We start from the raw sequence: 27,005 nt of genomic DNA, 5'->3' as shown, positions 1-27,005 counted from the left end.
ATAGTATTTTCTATATGTTTGAATTACCTCATAATTAAAAGAAGACATACAAACATATCATAATAAGGTTTCATATCCTTATATAAGAAGTTAAGAAGTTAAAAAGAAGATCTTAAGAAAGAAAAAAGCAAGTCACTTACCAAAAAAATGAAACTAAAATGACATTAGAGTTCGTTCTTATCTGTAACTTTGCTAGAAGACAGTAGAGTGATATCCAAAGTTCTAATGGAGATGTCTTTACTGTGGAGGTCAGTACTCCACCAAACTATCAATTAAAAGTGAGAAGAGATGGGGTGCCTGGATGGCTCAATCAGTTAAGTGTCTGCCTTTGGCTCACGTCATGGTCCTGGATTTCCGGAATCAAGCCCCACATCGGGTTCCCTGCTTAGTGGGCAGTCTGCTTCTCCTTCTGCCCCTCACCGCACTCTTGTGCTCTCTTTCTCAAATAAATAAATAAAATATTGTTTAAAAAGTAAATAAAAGTAGGGGCGCCTGGGTAGCACAGCAGTTAAGCGTCTGCCTTCGGCTCAGGGTGTGATCCCGGCGTTATGGGATCGAGCCCCACATCAGGCTCCTCCCCTATGAGCCTGCTTCTTCCTCTCCCACTCCCCCTGCTTGTGTTCCCTCTCTCGCTGGCTGTCTCTATCTCTGTCAAATAAATAAATAAAATCTTAAAAAAAAAAAAGTAAATAAAAGTAAGAAGAAATAGAAAACCCAGAAATGGACCCACAACTATGTGGTCAACTAATCTTCGACAAAGTAAGAAAGAATATCCAATGGGAAAAAAGAGTATCTTCAACAAATAGTGAAGCAGCAACATGCAGAAGAATGAAACAGGACTACTTTCTTACACCATACACAAAAATAAATTCAAAATGAATGAAAGACCTAAATGTAAGACAGGAATCCATCAAAATCCTAGAGGAGAATGCAGGCAGCAACCTCTTTGACCTCAGCTACAGCAACTTCTTACTAGACATGTCACCTGAGGCAAGGGAAAGAAAAGCAAAAATGAACTATTGGGATTTCATCAAGATAAAAAGCTTCTGCACAGTGAAGGAAATAATTGATAAAACTAAAAGGCAGCCATGGGATGGGAGAAGATATTTGCAAATGACATATCTGATAAAGGGTTAGTATCCAAAATCTATAAAGACCTTATCAAATTCAACACCCAAAAACCAAATAATCCAGTTAGAAATGGTCAGAAGACATGAATAGACATTTATCCAAAGAAGACATCCAGATGGCTACAGACACTTGAAAAGATGCTCAGGGGCGCCTGGGTGGTACAGCGGTTACGCGTCTGCCTTTGGCTCAGGGCATGATCCCGGGGTCCTGAGATCGAGCCCCGCATCAGGCTCCTCTGCTGGGAGCCTGCTTCTTCCTCTCCCACTCCCCCTGCTTGTGTTCCCTCTCTCGCTGGCTGTCTCTATCTCTGTCAAATAAATAAATAAAATCTTTAAAAAAAAAAAAAAGGAAAAGATGCTCAACATCACTCAGCATCAGGGAAATACAAATCAAAACCATGATGAGATACCACCTCACACCTGTCAGAATGGCTAAAATAAATGACCCAAACAACCAGTGTTGATGAGGATGCAGAGAAAGGGGAACCTCTTGCACTGTTGATGGGAATGCAAACTAGTGCAGCCACTCTGGAAGAGAGTATGGAAGTTCCTCAAAATGTTACAAATAGAACTACCCTATGATTCCCAATTGCACTACTAGGTATTTATCCAAAAGATACAAAGATACTGATTTGAAGAGGTACGGGCGCCCCAATGTTTATAGTGACATTATCAACAATAGCCAAACTACGGAAAAAGCTCAAATGTCCATCAACTGATGAATGGATAAAGATGTGGTATGTATATACAACGGAATATTACTCAGCTATCAAAAAGAATGAAATCTTGCCAATAGCAACAACATGGTTGGAGCTAGAGTGCAAATAAGTCAGTCAGAGACATAAATATCATATGATTTCAGTCATATGTGGAATTTAAGAAACAAATAAATGAACATATGGGGAGGAGGAAGAGAGAGAGAGGGGGAAACAAACCATAAGAGACTCCTAACGATAGAGAACAAACTGAGGGTTACTGGAAGGAGGTAAGTGGGGGATGGGCTAGGTGGGTGATGGGTCTAAGGAGGGTATTTGTTATGATGAGCACTGGGTGTTCTATGTAAGTGATGAACCACTGAATTCTACCCCCGAAACCAATATTGTACTGTATTTTAACTAACTAGAATTTAGATAAAAAATTGGGGAAAAAAAGTGAGAAGAATTTTTAGATATACAAGCTTCAAAACCTCCTATTAATCCTTTCTCAGGAAGCTTCCAGAGGATGTACTGCTTCCAAACTAGGAAGAGAACCAAGAAAAAAGAAATCAGAGAAACCAGAAAACAGGAGATTCAACACAACAACAAGAGAAGAACTACCAGTACTAGAGGAAAGAAGGCTGGAGAGAATTGGGAGGGGTAGGTCAAGAGGGTTAAAAGTGGACCTTATATATTATTCAAAAATCTGGTAAAATCATTCTTACATTGCTTGGCTGATCTCTTTACAGAATTTGGAAAAAGGTAAAGTTAAGTGCATAGGAAAACAAGCAGAGAATTAAGAACAGGAAAACAAACTGGAATTGTTACAGAATATGCTTAGCTCAGCAGTGAACAATATTTAGTCATAGTAATATAAATATTATATATACTCATTTAACCAAAAATCGTGATATAATTTCATTCTGAAGAAAAAACTGTCATTTGTAGCTTACAAGGAGTATATTCTCAAATATGGTAACAAAATCAATGTCTACAATTGATGTCAAGCATAAGCACATTCTTTAGAATTTATGGAGGTAAATATAAGAATCAGCTAAAGTTATAGAGAGGCTACATTTAAAGAGGACTGGGACTAGGGACAGATGGTAAGGTAGAAGGAGACTTATGGGATTTCTGATTTAAAAAAGTGAGTATGGCACAGTGGGTAAAAACATAGCCTGTGGAACTAGACTGCCTGGCTTTTTTTTTTTTTAAGATTTTATTTATTTATTTGTCAGAGAGACACAGAGAGAGCACAAGTAGGGGAACTGGGGGGGGGGCAGAGCAGACAGAGGGAGAGGCAGCTTCCTCAGTGAGCAAGGAGCCTGATGTGGGGCTTGATCCCAGATACTGTACAGATAGTACAGTATTTTTTTTTTTTTTTAACTAGGCTCCATGCCCAGTGTGGAGCCCAACTCTTGGCTCAAACTCATGACCATGAGATCAAGACCTGAGTGGGGAGATCAAGAGCCAGACACCTAACTGATTGTGCCACCCAGGGCCACTTACATTTTTAACTTAAAAAAATTGTTTTTATAGAGTATATTGCAGTCATTCTGAGAAAAAATAATGAAATCCTGAACTACGACTGTAGTAGTGGGTTTGGAAAGAAGCAGAAGAGTATTAACGTATTTGGGAAATAATAAGACTGGGGAACTAAGTCCGTATGAGAGGAAAGTATAAGGGTCAGGGATGTTCCTTTTTGTTTGAGTAACTGGATAGGTGGTGGCTACCAAAAACCAAAAATACGAATAAAGAAGAATTGGGAATAAAGAACGTTTGGGAGAAGCTTGGGAAATTCCTGGGTGACAGGGATAATGAGTTTGATTTTGGATATTTTGAGTTTTCAGATACCTCTGAGTTGACTTTAGAGGTTTTTGAATTAAGATATTGATGGAAGCGGTGCAAAGGCGGCTCAGTCAGTTAAGTGTCTGCCTTCTACTCAGGTCATGATCCCAGGATCTGGGAATGAAGCCCCACATCGGGTTCCCTGCTCGTCAAGGAGTCTGCTTCTCCCTCTGCCCCTCCCCCACCGCCGTTTGTGCTCTCTCCCTCTCTCAAGTATATAAATAAAATCTAAAAAAAAAAAAAAAAAGATATTGATGGAAGTTAAGTCAGCAATGTTAAGCCTAGAAGATAAAGCATTGCTCTCTGGTGTGCATCTCTGTTCTAAAAGTTGTAGATAATGAGTGTTGAAGAAATTGAGGAATTTATTTAGGGATAGCAAGTGTTAGGACTGACATGAGTTCCAATAAAAGTTAAGATGAAGAACACATTGAGATGCTTAAAACACATAGGGGTATTGTGTCCAGTGGTAGAACTGAGAAGAATAAGACTTTTCCATCAATTTAAAAGAAATATTTAAAAATCACTTTATGTAGGCGATGCCTGTCAGTTGTCCAACTGTTGGTTGAGTGTCCAACTCGATGTTGGCTCAGGTCTTGATTTCACAGTTTTGAGTTCAAGCCCAAGTTAGGCTCTGTGCTTGGTGTGGAGCCTATTAAAAAAAAAAATCAGGGGCACCTGGGTGGCTCAGTCCATTAAGCGTCTGCCTTCGGCTCAGGTCATGATCCTGGAGTGCCAGGATCAAGCCCCACACGGGCTCCCTGCTCAGTGGGGAGTCTGCTTCTTCCTCTGCCCCTCACCCTGCTTGTGCTCTCTCTTTCTCAAATAAATAAAATCTTAAAAAAAAAAAAGATCAGTTTATGTAGGGTGGTTAAAAAGTTGGGGAAATAGATAGTGATGATAGTTGCGCAACATTACGAATGAAATGCCTCTGATTTGCACATTTAAAAATGGTTAAAATTACAAGTTTTAGGTTTTATAATTTTACCACAATTTAAAAAATTAATAATGTAATATACCCAAAACTCTAATATTGTATACTTTAAATCAATGAATTGCATGATGTCTAAATTTTATTTTAATAAAGCTGTTAAAAAACCAATCTATACATAGAGCTAAGCCAGAAATTTCTGTAGAAGTCAAGTTAAAGGGAACTGGTCTAGTCCTTGAAAACTGTCTTAGGCATTCTGTTTGACTACTTTGTCTCTGGTACTCGGTAAATACTTTTTTAGTGAATCAATAAACAAATGAACAATTAAGTGGACTTAAATGCAACATGTGTAAAGCTGTCTAGCTGGTGCCTATGAGGTTGCAAGTTTGGGTTTGGGAATGTGATAATCATTGTGGTCTCTGTCCTCTTAAAATATACTCATAACTTTCATATACACTTCTTTGTTTTACAAATACTCTTAAAAAGAAACGTGCATTTGGTGAATCTTTTCCTTGTCTATTCTGATGAATTCAGTCCAAGGAGAGATGTGATTGCCTACCTTCTGATATGAAAAGCTGAAGACCTGATAGCTGTCATGACACAGAAGAAAATTACTAGACTAGCCCCCAGAATCTTCATTCATTTTGGAGATACAAAAGAGTGAATTAAAGACATGACCCTAAAGCAGAAATAAGAGCAAACCCCAGAGAGTCCTGATGGTACAGTTCTGCAAGTAACAGCAAACCTCTCTCTTCTCAAGGTAGATTTTATTACTCAAAAGGGCTTCCCAGTACATCTCTCAAATTACCAATTTATTTTCTCCTACTTTATAATCTAAGACAACATTGGTATAAAATGACATCTAGAAAGAAGCCAGTGAAGTAATACATGTACAAACATATTTATAGTTCCAAGTAAAAAATAAATTTGTATTCCATATTATCACTGTCTATCAATTAGCCAGTTGTTTTTTGCGGAGTTGTTGATGTGAGAAACAAAAGCAGAAGAAAAATTATTAAATTTCCTTACAATCTACAGCCCATTGACAAGTTCTTAAAACAAGCAGAGTGACATCCTCTAGGGACTCAACTGCCTTAATGTTGATACTTTGTTAAAGGCAAAAGGCAATCTTAGCCCAACCCCCAGGATCCTGTAAGTCTACATTAACAAATTAAAATCCCTTTGGAAACTTCCTTTATCTTTACCCACCCCCCTCCCCCAAGATACAAGTTAGCAATCATCCCCCCAAGCATATGACCCACTGATATACATCTGAAGGGTCTCATTCCTGATTTTTTACTAAACAGTAATAAATGACCTTTCCTAACAGCAGCTAGCCCCCTCAGGATCCTGGAAACCTTGTTTCTAAAATACCTGGGAGGCTTACACTATCCCTAACCCCCACCCCATCCTCAACTTGAAAGTATATAATGTGCCACTCCTCAGGACCCCAGTGCAGCTCTTTCTGCCCACAGGTCCTGTCCCCGTGCTTTAATAAAACCACCTTTTTGCACCAAAGACATCTCAAGAGTTCGTTCTAGGCCGTTGGCTTTGAACCCTAAGGTCTTTCCTACAGCATTGTGACTTGGGGAAAGAATGCTTAGCAGGTGACGTTGGTGTAGGTTTACGGTTGAACTTGAGCAAAAACTCAGAGCAGGATCAGTTAATTGTTTTCTGCCTGACTGTAAGGACTTAAAGTCAGATGTCATCTACAGGGCTAGGGAAATGGATCAAAGTTTGAGTTGGTAAAAGAGTCTCTAAAATGTACAATAATAAAGGCAACTATTTTGTTGACTGGGATGGAAAAGTCAAGGAGTAACTGCTCTGGAAGTGAAAGGAATGATTTCTAAAGACATGCTTTAACTTTTCAAAGAGCCATCATATCTGCCTTTTTAAAAAGCAATTTCATAAGGTTAAGAAGGGAAGATGTAATCTTTATGGTTGAAGAAAACAAAGGAAAGGTTAGCATTTCTTTGCTCATCCTTGTCTCTGCTTGAAGTCACCAAGATGAGTTAAAGTTGAAGATTTAAAGAAGCCCTGCTGCATCTAAGTGCCCAGATGCACCCCCAGCTCATTCTACGCTAACACATGTCCACCCAGAGCAAAATTGCAGAAGCAAAAGGAACACAGGCCCTTTTGGCATCTCTAGTACTTCTGAGGTGCTGATAACACCCAGAATATCAGGAATTCCTTTCCAAAATCTATGTTGATTTGCTGACTTTACATCCTTTCCTTCAATAGCGAGTCCTTTTCCCTTGAGTCCTTTAAAGCACGTGGTTCTTAAACCTGGCTGCACCTTTGAAGCACCTAGAGAGTTTTAAAAATACCAAACTGAGGGCTTCAGAGGGGAAGGGGGTGGGGGAATGGGATAGGCTGGTGATGGGTAGTAAGGAGGGCACGTATTGAATGGTGCACTGGGTGTTATACACAACTAATGAATCATGGAACTGTACATCAAAAACCAGGGATGTACTGTATGGTGACTAACCTAATATAATAAAAAATATTATTATGAAAAAAAAAAAATACCAACTGCAAGCCAATTGAATCTGGATCTCTGGGGTAAGAACACCCACTTACCTATGCTTTTAAAACTCTCCAGGTGATTCTAGTATGTCCCAGGCCTGAGATCCAATTAGAGCCATGACTCTTTGGTTCTTAAAGTGTAACCCTTGGACAGACAGCACCAGCATCCTAGCAAACTTGTTAGAAATACAAATTCACAAGCCCTGCCCCACTTACTGAGTCAGAAACTCAGGATAGTGGGGTCTAGAAATCTGTGTTTTAACAAAATTCCAGGTGATTTCAATGCAAGCTAAAATATGAGTACCACTGACTCTAAATGGGTGTTTTTGAAAATTTACCGTGTATTTGAACCATCTTATCCAAATGTAAATTCTGATTCAGTAAGTTTGGGATGGTGCTTGAGATTCTAAATTTCTAACAAGCTCCCAGAGGATGCTGCCAATCTACTGACCACACTCTGACCAGCAAAGTGCTGGGATACAACTTTATTTCTGTGGAAATATCCAGTACATTATATAGGAAAACATTTACACCTCAGTTAGTCATGGGTTTATACACAGAATAGACTTTTCATGATTAAGTTTACTTTTTTTTTTTTTTTTAAATTAACACTCTGGTGAATCTGCACATTAGCTCTTTTGTTCCTGGGGAAAATCTTTCTGGGTCTTGGTCCAAAATTTTCTAAACTCTTTCCAAAGTTCTTCATGAAATCATTGTTTCCTAGGATTCTGCCTATAAGAATATTCCTAGGATTAAGTTATTCTACTCCTGCAGAATGGTCCAAATGTACCTCTGTTCCTTTTGTCTCACCTGCCAGAATCTTCCCTTTTATTTCCAAACCCAGTCTCTATAGCAGCCTCTGCCCAGCATACCCATTCTCAGTCCTATAGTTATCTCTAGATTTTAATTGCTTATATATTTACTAACATAAATCTAATTATATCCAACAATTATATCTCATTATACAACATTCAGATAAGTATGGTCTCTCAGAATGCTGGTTTCCCTGGGATCACACATATTTGGGGGGGAAATCTGGCTCTTGTTTCTGATACTGAACACTATTCTGCTAGAGCCTCCCTTCTTTCTGCCTTACTTTGTTTGGTTTATAAGAGAACTAAGGAGGAACACACACTCAATTCAAGTTTGAATACATTAATCAAATGTGACATGTGTATTCTGTATTCAGAATAAATCTTCTTGAATATATGAAATAATTAACTTTTTAAATAGACTTTTATTGTGAAGTATAAAATATTGGAAATGATTTAAAAACTTTCCAGTTACAGTGTTAATTCAATAATCTTTATGAGAGAAAGCACCACATTAAAAAATTACATTCATCACAATCTAAAATTCATGTTAAAATAATTAATAGTAATCACAACATTAGCAAATCATGAAGTTCAGAAACTTTTGTAACCACAGATCTAAATCAGGGGTCTCAAACTCAGATGTGTTCAGGGCTAAGAAGGAAACACAATGTAGTGAAGTAGCCTCATAAAAAAGGGGAGTCTAGCAGACTGTGGCGAACTAGGAAATGCATGCCCACTTGAAAGACTTTTCAAATTCAATGTTGAAATATTATGCACACTGAATAAACAGCTGTGGGCCAAGCTGGCCTGTATTGACTGCCAGTTGGCAACTCTGGCCTAAATGAATTTTTTGCAGTTTAGGTACCCAATTCTCAAAAATGGCAGACAGCACCTTTTTAAATAAATATGTTGTCACTATATATATCTATTACATGTTATTTTATATACATATAACATAGATACGTTACATGTTACACATATATATAACGTTATATATATGTATGTAACACACACACACATACATATAAAGCTTGAGTCACTATTTCGGGATAAGTGGATAAAAAAACTGTAAGAAAAGGTATTTTGCACCTTCAATTAATCAAGTTAGGAAGTTGCATGGATAATATTCTTAAAAACATCTGGTTAAGAGATGAAACTTTTAAAATACTTCCTTTTACATTTATTTGGGAAAAACTAGTTATGCCTAAAAGTTAATTAAAATGAAATAAAATTTCATTCTTTTACCAATAGACAGTCATACACCACAGCACATTATTGCTTAGTAAGAAATATTTAGGTGAAAAATAAATAATGGTTTTACTAAGGCATAATTCAGAAAGCATTCAATCATATTGCCTCACTATATACTAAGAAAATACTTGTAACTCATTTGACAATAAGTTTTACTTTATCTTTAAAGGGTATTTTGTTTAAGAATTTTAGTACATTTTATACTTTCAGTTAAAAGTAAAGGTTCTAGTCTGAAGATATAAAATTGCTATAGGTCAAATGGCTGTAACGAAATTGGTTTGGTTTGCTATGCCAAAGCAGTTTTACAGAATTTACAATTTTGTATACCATCAATGACTTCACACTAGTGACTTTTAAATAGTTTTTAAAAGTTAAGGTGATGGATACATTAGAGTGATAAATAAAATCTTTTAAAAGGCTATGAAGGCACATTATAATTCAAATATCCTTGCTAGACCAGGAATACATATTTTTAAAATAATCCATAGACAACACAGATTTCAAACAAATAAAACTCAAATATATTTATTCCAAACCTTGATACAATTCCCAAAAATATTTTCTACTTTTTTCAAACATTTTAGATCTTAGCTTGAGAAGTTTAACAAAAAAAGAAAGCACCAAATCTAACCATATAATCTTCCACTTAAAAAAGTCAGCAGTTATTATTTCTTTTCTGTAAAATGAAGTTATATGGAACAAATCAATTTAATTTCTGAAATTAAAAAGCCAAAGCTATTAAGTATATCTAACTGAAGTTAGATGTTTAGCAAACCTAGAGTAGGTATATAAGAAAAAGTTAAGACGCAGTATCAAGTAATGCAATAGGTCTTTCATTATTTCCATTTTTCATGAATTGAAACTTCTTAAGTAGGGGAGATATGTTTGGCATCATTTTCTAACCTAGTATTTGGCAAAGTTTTAAAGTTCAGCCAAGTCATATGCATCTTATCTGCATTCCCACATTTGTTTTAATTATTAAAACTACTTAAGTATGAAGCCATCAGGATTTTTTTAGAATTCAAAGTTAACAGTGATTTTATACATCAAGTATTTCCATGGCAGAAATGAAAGTTGAAGATAGGAAAGAAACATGTTCTCAAATCAACAGTAGAACTGTCATATAAGGGTATATAATACACGCTGATGTATTACAAATTTAGTTTGACTTAGCAGTTCTTTAAAAATTAATAAGGTTTCTATGAACAAATTTTAATTTTAATTAATAAATTATTCACAATTAAAAATTCAAAGTTTTCATAAATAGTAACAACAGACTAGATATTATGTATATGGGATTCCCACAAAACAATAACAAAATACTTCAACATTATTTCATCCAAATATTGGTTTGAAATTATTCACATGTACTTAGAGATCATTGTTGACTGATCATTACAATGAATTCCAGACTAAATTGATAGCAATCAGCTATATAGTGCTGTCTGCTTGTTCTTATCATCAAAGGATGAAAAACTCCTTTTGTAAGAAACATGATGGCCATACTGGTTACATACAGTGATCCAATCAGTTAGCGTATTTATGGAGGAAGCGTTCAAATGCATCATAAATGGCTCGTCTAAAATAAATACGAAAGAAAAACTATAAGTAAAGAGCAAAAAAGGAAGACAGACCGTACGTTTATTATAAGTTATTTCCAAAGTTACCTGTGGTTTGCAACCTGACTTCCTCGCCAAATAGCTTTGAAAGAGGCAGGTACCTGAGGGTAGGTGTTTGGGTCCATGTAAGTTCACCACAGCTGCAGAAAACCTCAAATGTGCTTTCAAGTGATGATGGATTCAGAAGGACCATCCTTTTCTGTGACACACTTTTTTGGTGCTTTAGAACTTATATAATATATCCATTTATATAATATATATATGCAATATAAACTATATATGTATGTATGTCACTTGTTGAAAAATAATTGGCTATACAACTTTTCATAATGTAGCATTCAACCTATTTCATAAATTATGATAAGGATGGTTTTTGTCTAGAAAAACACATGTTCCTAGCAACTGAACTAAAAGCAAAGGCCTTAGTTTCCAATAGTACCTTCACAGGGTGTTTTAGTATTTTAATTGGACATTTAAGGTGACATCTAAAAGCTGAACTAAATGAGTAACAACATACAAAGAGTTATTTCTTGGATTAAAAAGAGCTAAAACATGTCAAACACATAGTACACGCAATTCTATCATACAGCGATGCAGCTGGCAGTTTTGAAACACATCACGTGCAGGGCACTGATCTAAGCACTTCATGTGAACTAATTTATTTAACCATTAATGATAAATATATCCCAATGACACCTTTTGCCATCAAATTTGAACAGAAGTAGAAATTATACAGGCTATCAAAAAACTAGAGTTATAGAGTAAAATTTTTTATAACTTCTAATAAGTACTGGAGTCATATAAGGTTATTAACATTAAAACCAGTATTTCACTTTTCATTTAATAGATTCAATATTCACTTGCTACTGAAAAACAGTGCTGGACTATTCCATAGATGCTCATGCCATCTGAGAGAAGAAAGTGGAGTGAAAAACTCATGATGAACCAAAGCAAGTTTTACAAACCCTGGTGTTCTCCCTACACCCTAAAATACCTGGCTATTAATATTTGAAGAGGGTAAAAACATGCAATAAGCTGTGCCTATCATATGCTACTTCCCCAGTTCTTTCAAAGAAAAGAGAAGAGGATGGGATAGGAAAAAGTACCACAATGTGAGAATTGAGGGAGGCAGGGAAGAGAAAAGAAGACTAAAACACACAATAAAAACACCCAATATTCTCTATTTTTTAGAGGCAAAAATATTCCAAAAAACAAGCAAATAAATAGATACCTGTTCAGACCAATCATCTTACCTGAAAAGTCCTTGTTTAAAAAGATAAGCACTAATATGACCCCCTTCTAGATAGCGGATTTCACAACCGGGCCAAATTTCTTGTAGGCTTCGAACTCCTGTTCGTGGAATATAAGCATCTTCTTTGGCTTGAACCACTATAATAAGGCTTGGGTCAACTGGAACTAGGAATAGAATTTTAAAAGATACAACATATATACCTTTAAAAAGCTCTAAGATTTTTATATAAATACTATTAATCATATTAGAAAATAAAATACACTTGACAGTACACTAAGTGAAACATCTGTCAAATTAAAACTTTTTTTTAAGATTATTTTATTTGAGAGAGAGACAGAGGGGGCACGGACTAGCAACAAATGGGGCGGGGACAGAGGGAGAGGGAGAAGCACACCCCCTGCTGAGTAGGGAGCCAGATGCAGGGCTTGATCCCAGGACCCTGAGATCATAACCCAAGCTGAAGGCAGCTGTTTAACCAACTGAGTCACCCAGTCACCCCTAAAACTTTATGATTAAGTTAAAAATCAACTATAATAAAGCATAATATCATAATAATCTCTAATACAATGAGATGAACATTCTCAAGAAGATACAAAATCCTATATGTATGTATATATATATATTTAATTTAAATTCAATTAACATATAATGTATTATTTGTTTCAGGGGTACAGGTCTGTGATTCATCAGTCTTATATAATACCCAGTGTTCATTATAACACACACCCTCCCCAATGTCCATCACCTTGTTACCCCACCCCTGTTCCCCCAAAAAATCCAATATATTTTTAACTAACTAGTAAGATGGTTTTAGATTTTCATGGATAAAATATGATACATTTAAATAACCAACTTATCCTAGAAAATACATTTGGAGCCAACAATAAACATACTCTTGAAAATATGAAATTATTTTGTAAAGCATCTTTAAAAATATTTCACAAATATTTACACATCAGCAAACATTCTTAATTTCATATAAAAACTGGTACCTGAGAAATTTGCCACATGAGTACATTCATCCATGACTCCTTTCATGAATATTAAAGACTCTTTCTGAAGATTGTTTCTTCTTTGTTCTTTACTGGGTAGGTGATATGACTGAGGATTGCAACTTGTATAATTACTTTTGTTGGTTGAAAGCGTTTGATTGAAGCATTCCATCTTAGAGGTATCTTCCAACAAGAGTCTTTCTGATTTGGCACTGATAGATGTTTTACTAGATTTATGGCACTCACTAGGTTTTTGGGATACAACTTGGTCTGTCATATCTAAATTTAAAGTTCTAGAAATCACATTAAGGTTAGTTAGCTTGTCTGCACTGATAGGGAAGCGTTTCACAAACTCTTGTCCCATTTTGAAAGAATCTGTCTGAATATATAAAAGAAAACATCACTTAGTATAAAATACATTTTATTTAACAACCTTGTTAAAGACAAAACACAAATTCCATCAATAAATAAATGAATAAATAAAATGTAGTATATACATACAATGGATTATCATTTAGTCATAAAAGGGAATGAAATTCTGACACATACTACAACATGGATGAACCCTGAAGACACTATGCTAAATGAATAAGCCAGACACAAATGACAAATATGGTATGATTCCAACTTTTATGAGGCACCTAGAGTAGTCAGATTCATAGAGACAAAGAGTTGAGTGGGGATTGCCAGGGGCTGGAAGGAGGGGGAATGAAGAGTTATCGTTTAATGGGTACAGAGTTTCGGTTTAGTAAAATGAAAAAGCTCTGGAGATGGATGGCGGTTATGGACAGAGGTGATGGTTTCACAACAATGTGAATACACTTAACACCAATGAGCTCTATACCTAAACATGGGTGGGATAGTACATTTTATGTTGCATATATTTTGTCACAACTTAAACAATAACCAAGAAAAAAGAGATGTCAAAATTTATCTGAGGACTAAGATAAATAAAAGACTTATACTATATTGCTAAATGTCTCCTCTTACACAGAAAAGGGTATCATTTAGTCTGCATCATGTTTTTATGGCCAGTTTTGAAATCGTGATCCGCCTGAATCTCAGAACTAAGATTAGTTGACCATAGAGTTGAGGGTCCATTTCTGGGTTTTCTATTCTGTTCCACTGATCTATGTGTTTGTTTTTGTGCCGGTACCATACTGTCTTGATGATTACGGCTTTGTAATAACAGTTTGAAGTCTGCAATGCCACCAGCTTTGTTTTTCTTTTTCAGCATTCCTTTGGCTATTTGGGGTCTCTTCTGGTTCCATACAAGTTTTAGGATTATTGTTCCAGCTCTGTGAAAAAACTTGATGGTATTTTGATAGGGATCACACTGAATGTATAGATTGCTCTAGGTAGCATAGACCTTTTAACAATATTTCTTCTTCTAATCCACGATCATGGAACGTTTTTCCATTTCTTTGTGTCTTCCTCAATTTGTTTCATGAGTGTTCTATAGTTTTCTGAGTACAACTCCTTTGCCTCTTTGGTTAGGCTTATTCCTAGGTATCTTATGGTTTTTGGTGCAACTGTAAATGGGATCAACTCCTTAATTTCTTTCTTCTGTCTCGTTAGTGTATAGAAATGCAACTGATTTCTGTGCATTGATTTTATATCCTGCTACTCTGCTGAAATCCTGTATGAGTTCTAGCAATTTTGGGGTGAAGTCTTTTGGGTTTTCCACATAGAGTATCATGTCATCTGTGAAGAGTGAGAGTTTGACTTCTTCTTTGCCAATTCAGATGCCTTTTATTTTTGTTGTCTGATTGCTGACGCTAGGATTTCTAGTACTATGTTGAACAGTAGTGAGAGTAGACATCCCTGTCGTGTTCCTGACCTTAGGGGAAATGCTCTGTTTTTCCCCATTGAGAATGATACTCACTGTGGGCTTTTCATAGATGGCTTTTATGTTATTGAGGTATGTTCCCTCTATCCCTACATAGCGGAGAGTTTTTATCAAGAAAGGAAGCTGTATTTTGCCAGATGCTTTTTCTACACTGACAGGATCACATGGTTCTTCTCCTTTCTTTTATCAATGTAGTGTATCACATTGATTGATTTGTGGATGTTGAACCACCTTGCAGCCCAAGAATAAATCCCACTTGGTAGTGGTGAATAATCCTTTTGATATACTGTTAGATCCTACTGGCTAGTACCTTGGTGAGAATTTTTGTATCCATGTTCATCAGGGATATTGGTCTATAATTCTCCTTTTTGTGAGGTCTTCGTCTGGTTTTGGGATCAAGGTAATGCCGGCCTCATAAAAAGAGTTTGGATGTTTTCCTTCCATTCTGATTTTTGAAATAGCTTCAGAAGAATAGGTATTATTTCTTCTTTCAGAGTCTGGTAGAATTCCCTTGGGAAGCTATCTGGCCCTGGACTCTTGTTTGTTGGGTGGTTTTTTATTATTGCTTCAACTTCCTGGCTGGTTATGGGTCTGTTCAGGTTTTTTATTTCTTCCTGTTTCATTTTTGGTAGTTTATATATCTCTAAGATGCACCCATTTCTTCCAGATTGCCTAATTTTTTGGCATACAGTTGCTCATAATATGTTCATATAATTGTTTGTATTTCTTTGGTGTTGGTTGTGATCTCTCCTCTTTCATTCACGATTTTATTTATTTGGGTCCTTTCTCTTCTTTTTTAAGTTTGGCCAGGGGTTTATCAATCTTATTCTTTCAAAGAACCAGCTCCTAGTTTCGTTGATCTGTTCTACTTTTGGTTTCTATTTCATTGATGTCTGCTCTATTCTTTATTAATTCTCTTCTCCTGCTGGGTTTAGGCTTTATTTGCTGTTCTCTCTCCAGCTCCTTGAGGTATAAGGTTAGGTATTTGAGACCTTTCTTGTTTCTTGAGAAAGGCTTGTATTGCTACATACTTCCCTCTTAGGACTGCCTTTGCTTATCTCAAAGGTTTTGAACAGATGTGTTTTCATTTTCATTTGTTTCCATGAATTTTTTTAATTCTTAATTTCCTGGTTGGCCCTTCATTCTTAGTAGGTTGCTCTTTAGCCTCAATGTATGAGAGTTCTTTCCAAATTTCCTCTTATGAGTTCCAGTTTCAAAGCATTGTGGTCCAAAAATATGTAGGGAATGATCCCAATCTTTTGGTACTGGATGAGACCTGATTTGTGACCCAGTATGTGATCTATTCTGGAGAATGTTCTATGTGCACTCAAGAAGAATGTGTATTCTGTTGCTTTAGGATGGAATGTTCTGAATATATCCGTGAAGCCCATCTGGTTCAGTGTGTCATACAAAGCCTTTATTTCCTTGTTGATTTTTTGCTTAGATGATCTGTCCATTGCAGTGGGGGGGGGGTGTTAAAGTCCCCTACTATTATAGTATTATTATCTATGTGTTTCTTTAATTTTGTTATTAACTGGTTTATATAATTGACTGCTCCCATGTTAGGGGCATAAATATTTACAATTGTTAGGTCTTCTTGTGGATAGACCCTTTAATTATGATATAGTGTCCTTCATCATCTCTTATTAATCTTTGGCTTAAAATCTAATTTGTCTGATATAAGGATTGCCCCCCAGCTTTCTTTTGATGTCCATTAGCATGATAAATCATTTTCTATCCCCTCACTTTAAATCTGGAGGTGTCTTTGGATCTAAAATGAATCCCTTGCAGACAGCATATTGACAGGTCTTGCTTTTTTTAATCCAATCTGATACCCTGTATCTTTTGATTGGGGCACTTAGCCCATTTACATTCAGAGTAAATACTGACAGATACAAATTTAGTGCCATTGTATTACCTGTAAAGTCACTGTTTCTGTATACTGTCTCTGTTCTTTTCTGGTCTATGTTACTTTTGGGCTCTCTCTTCACTTAAAGGATCCCTTTTGATATTTCTTGTAGGGCTGGTTCCGTGATCACAAATTCTTTTAGTTTCTATTTGTCCTGGAGGCTTTTTATCACTCCTATTTTGAATGACATCCTAGCTGGGTAAGTATTCATGGCTGCGTATTTTTCTCATTTAGCACCCCGAATACATCATGCCAGTCCTTTCTGGCCCGCCAGGTCTCTATGGATGAGTTTGCTGCCAATCTAATGTTTCTACACTTGTAGGTTACAGACCTCTTGCCCTGAGCTGCTTTCAGGATTTTCTCTTTGTCTCTGAGATTTGCAAGTTTCACTATTATATGTCAGGGTGTTGACTTACTTTTATTGATTCTGAGGGGGGGTTCTCTGTGCCTCCTGGATTTTGATGCCTGTTTCCTCCAAATTGGGGAAGTTCTCTACTGTAATTTGTTCCAATATATCTTCTGCACCCCCTCCTCTCTCTCTTTCCTCTTCTTCTGGGATTCCAATTATTTTAATATTGTTTCACTTTACGGTATCACTTATCTCTCAAACTCCCCCCTCGTGATCCAGTAGTTGTTTATCTTTTTATCAGCTTCTTTATTCTCCATCATTTGGTCTTCTATATCACTAATTCTCTTTTCTGCCTCAATTATCCTAGCAGTTAGAGCCTCCATTTTTTATTGCATCTCATTAATAGCCTTTTTGATTTGATTAGGTTTTAGTTATTTTAGTTCTCCAGAAAGGGATTCTCTAGTGTTTTCTATGCTTTTTTCAAGCCCAGCTAGTATCTTTATAATCATTATTCTGAACTCTAGTTCCAACATCTTACTTATATCCATACTGATTAGGTCTCTGGCAGTCAGGACTGCCTCTTGTTCTCCTTTTTGAGGTGTTTTTCCATTTTGTCATTCTTGCAGAAAGTGGTTGCTTTTCTATTTGTAGAGTTGCAGCTATCCTTTTCTTAAATCTCCAGTTGAGTTCACAGGTGTTCAAAATGATTTGATAGCTATCTAGCTGAATTCCTGGGACCAGAAGAAACTAAGGTCTCCTACTCCTCTACCATCCTGGACTATCTGGGTGGTCAATTTCTTTTCTTTTCTTTTTAAAAAATATTTATTTATTTTTAAAGATTTTATTTATTTGGGGCGCCTAGGTAGCATAGTCGTTAAGCATCTGCCTTTGGCTCAGGGCGTGATCCAGGTGTTCCGGGATCAAGTCCCACATTGGGCTCCTCTGCTGGGAGCCTGCTTCTTCCTCTCTCACTCCCCTGCTGTGTTCCCTCTCTCGCTGGCTATCTCTCTGTCAAATAAATAAATAAAATCTTTTAAAAAAATTTATTTATTTATTTGAGAGAGATAATAAGAGAGAGCAAAAGCACACAAGCGGGAGAAGCAGCAGAGAAACAGGCTCCCCACTGAGCAGGGAGCCCGATGCAGGGCACAATCCCAGAACCCTGGGATCATGACCTGAGCCTAAAGGCAGACACTTAACCGACTAAGCCACCCAGGCACCCTGGGGCTGGTCAATTTCTGCTCTATTAGAATAAGCCATACATTTGCATTGCATGATTTTTTTATATCTATATTTTATTTTAAAATGAAGAATCTTAAAAACTAAAAAGTACTACTGCTTTTTAACAAATTTGTGCTTCTTTTTAAAAATGTGAATCATTAAACACAATAAACTTTTCCCCCCAAGGTTACGCAGAGATTAAAAATACTTACTCCACAGTATTCAAGCATGTGAATAATTTCTTCTTCATAAACTGTCTGTGTATAATACTGCTTTTCCAGCTCCCTCCAATTAATCGACTTACTTAGCACACCCTGAAATAACAAACTACGTTATCATTACATAAAACATTTTGTCCAGTAATTCTATTATTATTGTGCAGAAAAGAGTAAACATATCAGGCTTGAACTTCCTATCTCTAGAAAGCTCTGCTTCCGATGTTGGCCCTTGATTAGAGTCTGGGAACTTGACTTTTATTAAACAGTTCCTAACCCCAATATACAACTTTCTAAATGACAAAGTGGGTCACTGTGCTGAAACTGCTTGTACAATGTAGTTTCTGCTGAAAATGTACTTTCCATCTGCAGTTTTGGTACATGTGAGACAGAGGGAGCCTAAGTGACTGACTCCTGATAACCCTGGGCTGCCAGGCCCAACTGAGCTTCACTCATGGACATTTTGCACATACTGTCACAACCCATTGCTAGACGAATTAAACCCATCCTGTGAGATTCCAATGGAAGGTTGTGCCTGATTTCCTCTGGATTTTGCCCCATGTTCCTTATCCCTTTGCTGATTCTGTATTGTATCCTTTTGATATAATAAGTCTTAGTCATGAATCAGTCCTGTGATACCTTTTAGAGTATCAGCAAACCTGGAGGTGGTTTTGGGAACCCCCAAAACAATTAACTTTAATTATATATAGCTATCTAAATAGTAATTGCAATTAAATTACCGTAGTGAAGACCCCAGATGCTGTGGACCAGGACAGACATGGAATCAATGGCATGGGCTTAGGCCAGTTGGATACTGCTAAGGAAGCCATCTGCAATATGTTTAACAGTCAGTTAGAGAGCTTCTGTTCACATTTCTATTCATTAAAATGAAAAGTATTTAATATTAAGAAATAGTCTGAGTAGTAATTGGTGAGATTAGATATGAACACAAAATCTCTAAATACTTGGGCAATCTGGCTGGCTCAGTCAGTAGAACACAGGACTATTGCTCTCAGGACTGTAAGTTCAAGCCTCACGTTGGGTATAGAGATTACTTAAAAATAAAATCTTTTAGAAAAGTTTCTCAATACTCATGAGAATATCTAGCAAGCTTCTGAAACTCCCCAAATCATAAATTCAATGGCATGGAACTTCCCCCTTAGAAAATATAATAAAGTATGTTGGAGAATTTTAAGTAATCTCAATACCCTTCATAGAGAACTACTTTCTACTGGGTAAATATAGAGCAAAGAGGCTGAATGTAGATGCTGGGCGGCAAGCTAATCATATTCATTACCTAAATGACTTGCTCAGGTACAGCAAAATCACAACAATAAAATCTCAGACCTTTGGGGCTGACTGAAAAATGCTAAGAATTTGGTGAACTACAAACAGATTATGTAAGTGATATAAAACTATGGAATGTGTGTGTTTAGAAAAGGGAAAAGTTATTTTTGGCTAGAGGAATTAGAGAAGGCTTCATGAAATGGCTTTTAGGGGAAATGAGAGATGAGATCTTGTCTTCCATATAAAGAAGACAATATGATCAAAGGCAAGATGGTGAAAAAGTACAAAGGCAGGTAGGAAAACAGCCAATATAGTTTGGCTGGTCAATAGGGCACATGTGGCCAATGGGATGGGAGAGATAGTTAGGTCTGGAAAGGTTGAACAGTATCAGATCAGAGGTCCCTTTTGCTCTGTATATCGTGGGGAATTAATAAAGAAGTCTGAGCAAAGGAGCGGCATTGTCAAAGAAGTGATTCAAAGAAGCTAAAATGATAGCCATTTATATGATTGATTAGAGCAGGTAATACCTGAGATAGGAAAACCAGTATAGGAAGTAATTCAGGTGAAAGTTATAAAACCCCAATCTAGATAAAAACAATAGAAACACTAGTAGGTAGGAAAAGAAATCCTTTTCTAGCCCTCAAGTTCACTAATAATTTTTTCAAATTTTAATCAGTTTTTGAACTTAATTTTATAATTCAAATGACTTACAAAAAGCTGTAAGTATATATTTTGTTGTTGTTGTTTCTTTTTAAAGGTACTGAGTGGCTAGTGTGTCCAGGTAACAAACTAGAGCATATTACAAGCCCTTACTGAACCTATTGCTTCATGGAAAAAACATATTGCTAAACAAGTAATCACAGTGCAGTAAAATAAGCACTAATGAGAGATGAAGTACAGTTTGGGGTTAGGCTGGGAGTCAGGAAGACCTTCTTATAGGAAATAAGCTCTGGACAGGAACCAGAAGGGCAAACTGTTATTTTGGCTAGGAATGAGAGGGCCTCTGAGGGATGCTAGCACCTGGCATAGCTAGAGCCCGGTGCAATAGCAAGTCTTTGGCAGGTTTTAAGTAGGAGAGAACAGAGATGAAAGTTAAGAAAATCACTCTAGTTATGGTGTGGAGAAAAACTTAGAGGAAGATTAATGAGAGAAAAGACGAGAGACAGAGAAACCAATTAGGAGGTTGTTTTAGTACACTCTAGAAGACAAAGTAAAATAGATTGGTGACACTGGGGATGGAGGTAAGAGATAAATGAAAAGTATTTTCCAAATTTGCTATCTTCATCATTTTAACAGCAAAATAAGGTATTTATACTTGAGATGTGAAAAGTTGAGTTTTATAAAAATCAACTTTTATTTATTTTTTAAAAATCAACTTTTAATAAAATATTAAATCCAATATCTGAGCTATAACTGTGAAATAAGTAGTACAATCAATGTCTACATAAATCATACCAAAAAAATTATTATAACTGGAACAAAGTTTGGAACCTGTTTCTGCTTTGCCAAAACTAAAATTAATTCTATACCGAAAGTGAATTTTTAAAATAACTACATTCGCTAGATTTTATGAACATAATCACAATTAAATATCAGTTGAAATTAAAAGGCTTACGTGTCCTCCCATGGATATTCCGGTCATTCCTAGAGGTCCATAGCCCTCTCTCTCTAGCCAGTGCAAGAGAGCTGCAGATTCTAAAACAAGAGCTCCTCCCATCACAAAAAGGTCAGACACATTTTTTAAGCTGGACCTTCTAGCCTCACAAGACAAAAGAGAAAATTATTTATGTATTTACATTTTAACATATGCAAATTTACAACAGGCAGCCAGACTTCATGTTTTTCTTTTAAAGGACCAGTTAGCTAAGTAAAACAATGGAATAAACTGATAGAATTAGAGAGCTAACATTATTCTGCAATTAATTAAAACTATTTTTAAAAGCTATATATGCTTTTTATTGAATCTTAACTGAATTTCAATTATTTAACTATTTTGAAGCCTAGGAAATAATATTTATTTGAGAGCACTTACAAAAACTGTTAAAAAAACCAATTCACAGTTGTCCCTCCTATTATTACAATAGAACTTAAAGCATAAAAATTTTAAAAAAGCAATGTAAAAGAATTTAACCTAATACTCATGTATTTCCAAAATCTTAGATGTTGCTTATTTTCACAAAATACATAATTTATGAATATAATCAACTAGAAATTTTTTTTATTTTTAAACTGTAGTATAATTAACATACATAGTATTATTTTCAGATATGTATGTATACATACATATATATGCATATATATGTGTGTGTGTATACACACACACACACACACACACACCTCAGTGCTCACCATGGTAATTGTAGTCACCATCTGTCACTATACAGTGTTATTACAATATTCTTGACTATGTTCCCCATGCTGTACTTTTGATCTCCATGACTTATTTATTTTATAATTAAAAGTTGGGTGGAAAAGTAATTTTTTATAAAATACACGTTTTAATTAACTTACTAATTCAACTAGAATTTCCTGTCTTTAGAAATTAATTTTAAATGTAAGTACATTTCCTTAGAAGTACTTAAATGATATTTTTTGGGGGCACCTGGGTGGCTCAGTTGGTTAAGCATCTGCCTTTGGCTCAGGTCAAGATCCCAGGGTCCTGGGATTGAGTCCTGCATCAGGCTCCCTGCTCAGCAGGACCCTGCTTCCCTCTCTCCCTCTGCTTGCTGCTCCCCCTGCTTGTACTCTCTCTGTCTCAATCTCTGTCAAATAAATAAAATCTTAAAAAAAAAAAGAAGTACTTAAATGACCTTTTTAGATTTCAGAACCATTCTTACACAGGCATACTCATTTTCTTGCACTTTGGAGTTACTGTATTTCTTAGAAATTGAAGGTTTATGGCAACTCTGTGTTAAGTCTTTTGGTGCTATTTTTTCCAACAGCATTTCCTAACTTCTTGTCTCTGTCACATTTTAGTAATTCTTACAATATTTAAAAACTTTTTTGTTATTGTATTTGTTATGGTGATCTGTGATGTTACTGTTGTAATTGTTTTGGGGCACCATGGAACTGCACCCTATATAAGATGGATAAATGTCATGTATGTTCTGACTGCTCCACTGACTGGCTGTTCTCCACCTCTGTTTCTCTCTCCCACCTTCCTATTCCCCAAGACATAACAACCTTGAACATAGGCAAGTTAATAATCCTACAATGGCTTCCATGTTCAAGTGAAAAGAGAAGTCACAGATCTCTCACTTGCATGTGACTCTTGATCTTGGGGTTTTGAGCCCTATGTTGAGTATTGAGATTACTTAAAAATAAAATCTTAAAAATAAACAAACAAAAAATAAATAAATAGAAATCAAAAGCTAGAAATGATTAAACTCAGTGAGGAAGGGATGTCAAAAGCTGAAATAGGCCAAAAGCTAGGCCTCATGCAGCAGTCAAGTTGCGCATGCAAAGGAAAAGTTCTTGAAGGAAATTAAAAGTACTACTCCAGTGAACACACAAAATAGAAAGTAAGTCTTCTTGCCAATGCAGATAAGTTTTACTAGTCTGGATAGAAAATCAAAACAGCCACAACATTCCCTTAGGTCAGAGCCTATTCCAGAGGAAGGTCCTACCTCTCTTCAATTCTATGAAGGCTGAGGAGGTGAAGAAGCTGCAGAAGAACAGTTTGAAGCTAAAAGAGGTTGGCTCATGAGATTTAAGAAAGGAAGCCATTGGAGCACATGGGTGGCTCAGTGGGTTAAGCGACTGACTTGATTTCAGCTCAGGTCATGATCTCAGAGTCCCCAGATTAAGCCCCGCTTCAGGCTCCACACTCAGCAGGGAGTCCAATTGAGATTCTCTCTCTCTCTGCTCCTCTCCCCACTCTTGCATGCTCTAAAGTAAAATAAATCTTAAAAAAAAAAAAAAAAAGAAAGGAAGGAAGGAAGCCATCTCTATAACATAAAAGTACAAGGTGAAGCAGTAAGTGTGGATATGGAACTACAGCCAAGTTATCCAGAAGACCTAGCTAAGATAATTAACGAAGACTGCTACATTAAACAACAGATTTTCTTTACTTTTTAAAAAGATTTATTTTGTTTAATTAATTAAATTTTATTTTATTTTATTTTATTTTATTTTAGGGGGAGAGAGAGAGCATGCGAATGGAGGGTGGGGGAGAGGGAAAGGAGGAGAGAATCCTCAAGCTGAGGCAGGGCTCTATCCCATGACCCTGAGATCATGACCTAAGCCAAAATCAAGAGTCAGACGCTTAATCAACTGAGCCACTCTGGCATCCAACAGATTTTTTTTTTCTTTCTTCCTTCCTTCCTTTTTAAAAGATTTTATTTATTCATTTGACAGAGAGAGAGAGGGAGAGTGAGCACAAGCAGGGGGAGCAGCAGAGGGAGAGGGAGAAGCAGGCTCCCTGCTGAGTACGGAGCCGGATGCGGAGCTTGATCCTAGGACCCTGGGACCACGACCTGAGCCAAAGGCAGACGCCGCTCAACAACAGATTTCCAATGTAGAAAAATAGCATTCTGTTGGAAGAAGATGCCATCTAGGACTTTCATAGCTAGAGAGGAGATGTCAATGCCCAGCTTCAAAGCTTCAAAGGAGGGCTGCCTCTCTTGTTAGGGGCTAATGCAGCTGGCGTCTTTAAGCTGAAGCCAGGACTCATTTGCCATTTCAAAAATCCTAGGGCTCTTGAGAATTATGCTATATCTACTATGCCTTGCTCTATAAATGGAAAAACAAAGCTCAGATGACAGTGCATCTGTTGACAACATGGTTACGGAATATTTTAAGCCCACTGTTGAGACCTACTTGCTCAGAAAAAAAGATTCCTTCCAAAATATGACTGCACTGCACTGACAATGCACTTGGTTACCCAAGAGCTTTGATGGGGATGTACAACCAGATTAATGTTTACAGGCCTGCTAACACAACATCCATTCTATAGCACATGGATCAAGGAATAATTTTGACTTTCAAGTCTTACTATTTAAGAACTACATTTCATAAGGCTATAGCTACCGTAGATAGTGACTCCTCTGATGGATCTGGCCAAAACCAATTGAAAACCTTCTGGAAAAGGGTCACCATTTTAGATGCCAGTAAGATCACTTGTGATTCATGGGAAGAGGTCAAAATATCAACATTTACAGGAGTTTGTAAGAATCTGATTCCAACCCTCATGGATGACTTTGACTTTCAGTAGAGTAAGTAACTGCAGATGTGGTAGAAATAGCAAAGGAACTAGAATTAAGTAAAGCCTGAATTGCTGCAATCTCATGATAAACCTTTAATGGATGAGGAACTGCTTCTTATGGATGAGCAAAGAAAATGCTTTCTTGAGATGGAATCTAAACGTGGCAAAGATGCTGTGAAAACTGCTGAATGACAACAAAGGATTTAGAGTATTATATAAACTTAGTTGATAAATCAGTGTCAGGGTTTGAGAGGACGGACTCCAATTTTGAAAGTTCTATTGTGGGTAAAACACACATGCTTCACAGAAACAGCATCACATGCTTCAGAGAAATTGTGAAAGGAAGAGTAAATTGATATGGCAAACTTCATTATTGTTTTAAGACATTACCAGCCACCTAACCTTCAGTAACCACCACCCTGATCAGTCAGCAGCCACCAACACTGAGCCAAGACCCTCCAACAACAAAGATTATGACTCACTGAAAGCTCTGATGATGGTTAGCATTTTTTAGCAATAAAGCTATTTTATTTTATTTTATTTTATTGAAATATAGTTGACACAAAATGTTACATTAGTTTCAGGTGTACAACATAGTGAGTTGACAAGTCCAAATGATTTACTATGCTCACCACAAGTGTAGCTACCATCTGTCACCATATAGCACTATTACAATACCAATGACTATATTCCCTATGCGGTACCTTTTATTCCTGTGACTTATTCATTCCATAACTGGAAGCAATAAAATGTATTTTTTAAAAGATCCATTTATTTATTTTATAGAGAGGTGGGGGGGGGCAGTGGGAGATGGAGAGAGACAGACTCCCCACTGAGCAGGGAGCCCCGATACAGGGCTTTCTCCCATGACCCTGAGATCGTGACCCAAGCCGTAATGAAGAATCAGATGCTCAACTGACTGAGCCACCCAGGCGCCCCAGCAATAAAATATTTTTAAATTAAGGTATGTACATTGTTTCTTTAGACATAATGCTATTGCACACTTATAGAGTAGTGCACCATACTACAGTATAGTCTAAATATAATTTTTATATGCACTGGAAACCAAAAAATTAATTGAAGTTGCTTTATTGCAATATACCCTTTATTGCAGTGGTCTGGAACTGAACCCACAATATCTCCAAGGGATGCCTGTATAGTGATAAAAAAAAATAATACTATCTTATTACTGAAGTGTCCAAGTTAGAATCTATTTTCAAAATTGAGGTCATATAAAGACATACATGATTGGCTTCCAGATGAAACCTTGTCAAGGTATACAAAAATTCATTTTATCAATGGTTGTTTATTATGTGCATATGTAGAGTGATTATGTACAAAGAACTAGGTGTCATAAGAATGCCAAGTTGTGAAAAACAGAATTCTGGCCCCCAAAGAGCTTATTATCCACTGTCCTACCACATCCTCTCAGAGCTCTAAGTCCATAAGGCAGAATTTATGGAAACTGTCAGTATAGAGCATACACGTGCTTCCTCATAAAAGAGCCCATGTATCCTTATTTGTTTCTTATCCTCATTCCAATTTTCTATTTATTATCACATAATTCCCCTGATTATTTATTTTGGCCTGGTATGAAAGTTTGAATTCTCAGGTACACCTCAGTTTGCTCTTTTAAAAGTTACTGATGTGGGGTTCTAGGACCATGGTTATTTATAACAGTGGATCCAGTTTCAAAATGTTTAACACCAAAAATAGGCATAAGATGCCTTTTAAAAAGAGATAAAAGTAATTGTTTATTATTTAAATTGCAAGCCATTTCTTACAATTAATTACTTGAAAAAAATCAAATATTTTATTTCTTGAATATATGATATGTGACAGAATATTTTATAAACAGGATTCTCACATCAATTCTTTGTGGAAGAAATTATATAGTATTTCCACTTCATAAATGA

At 36.3% G+C, this 27,005-nt stretch overlaps 1 protein-coding gene across 5 annotated transcripts in view; it reads right to left on the bottom strand.

Moving 5' to 3' along the window:
* Positions 1-8,351: 8,351 nt before the first annotated feature.
* The window catches only part of ABHD18 (abhydrolase domain containing 18), a 49,555-nt gene continuing 30,901 nt past the window's right edge, over positions 8,352-27,005 (bottom strand). For 3 of the 5 annotated variants that reach the window (XM_045799017.2, XM_087866436.1, XM_087866437.1), the window contains 6 exons: positions 21,502-21,640; positions 19,340-19,429; positions 18,597-18,698; positions 13,057-13,435; positions 12,066-12,228; positions 8,352-10,772 (listed from right to left, as the gene is read on the bottom strand). In XM_045799017.2, the coding sequence (XP_045654973.1) occupies positions 10,721-10,772; positions 12,066-12,228; positions 13,057-13,435; positions 18,597-18,698; positions 19,340-19,429; positions 21,502-21,603 (888 nt within the window). In that variant the 5' untranslated portion in view covers positions 21,604-21,640 and the 3' untranslated portion in view covers positions 8,352-10,720. Of the gene's footprint in view, positions 10,773-12,065; positions 12,229-13,056; positions 13,436-18,596; positions 18,699-19,339; positions 19,430-21,501; positions 21,646-27,005 lie in introns of all 5 variants that reach the window. The other 2 variants (XM_045799015.2, XM_045799007.2) reach the window with 2 other exon arrangements.

Source organism: Ursus americanus, chromosome 13 (genome assembly GCF_024610735.1).
Source record: "Ursus americanus isolate L20-20 chromosome 13, mUrsAme1.1.p, whole genome shotgun sequence".
NCBI classification, from domain to species: domain Eukaryota; kingdom Metazoa; phylum Chordata; class Mammalia; order Carnivora; family Ursidae; genus Ursus; species Ursus americanus.
This window is presented reverse-complemented; position numbering and strand designations above follow the sequence as displayed.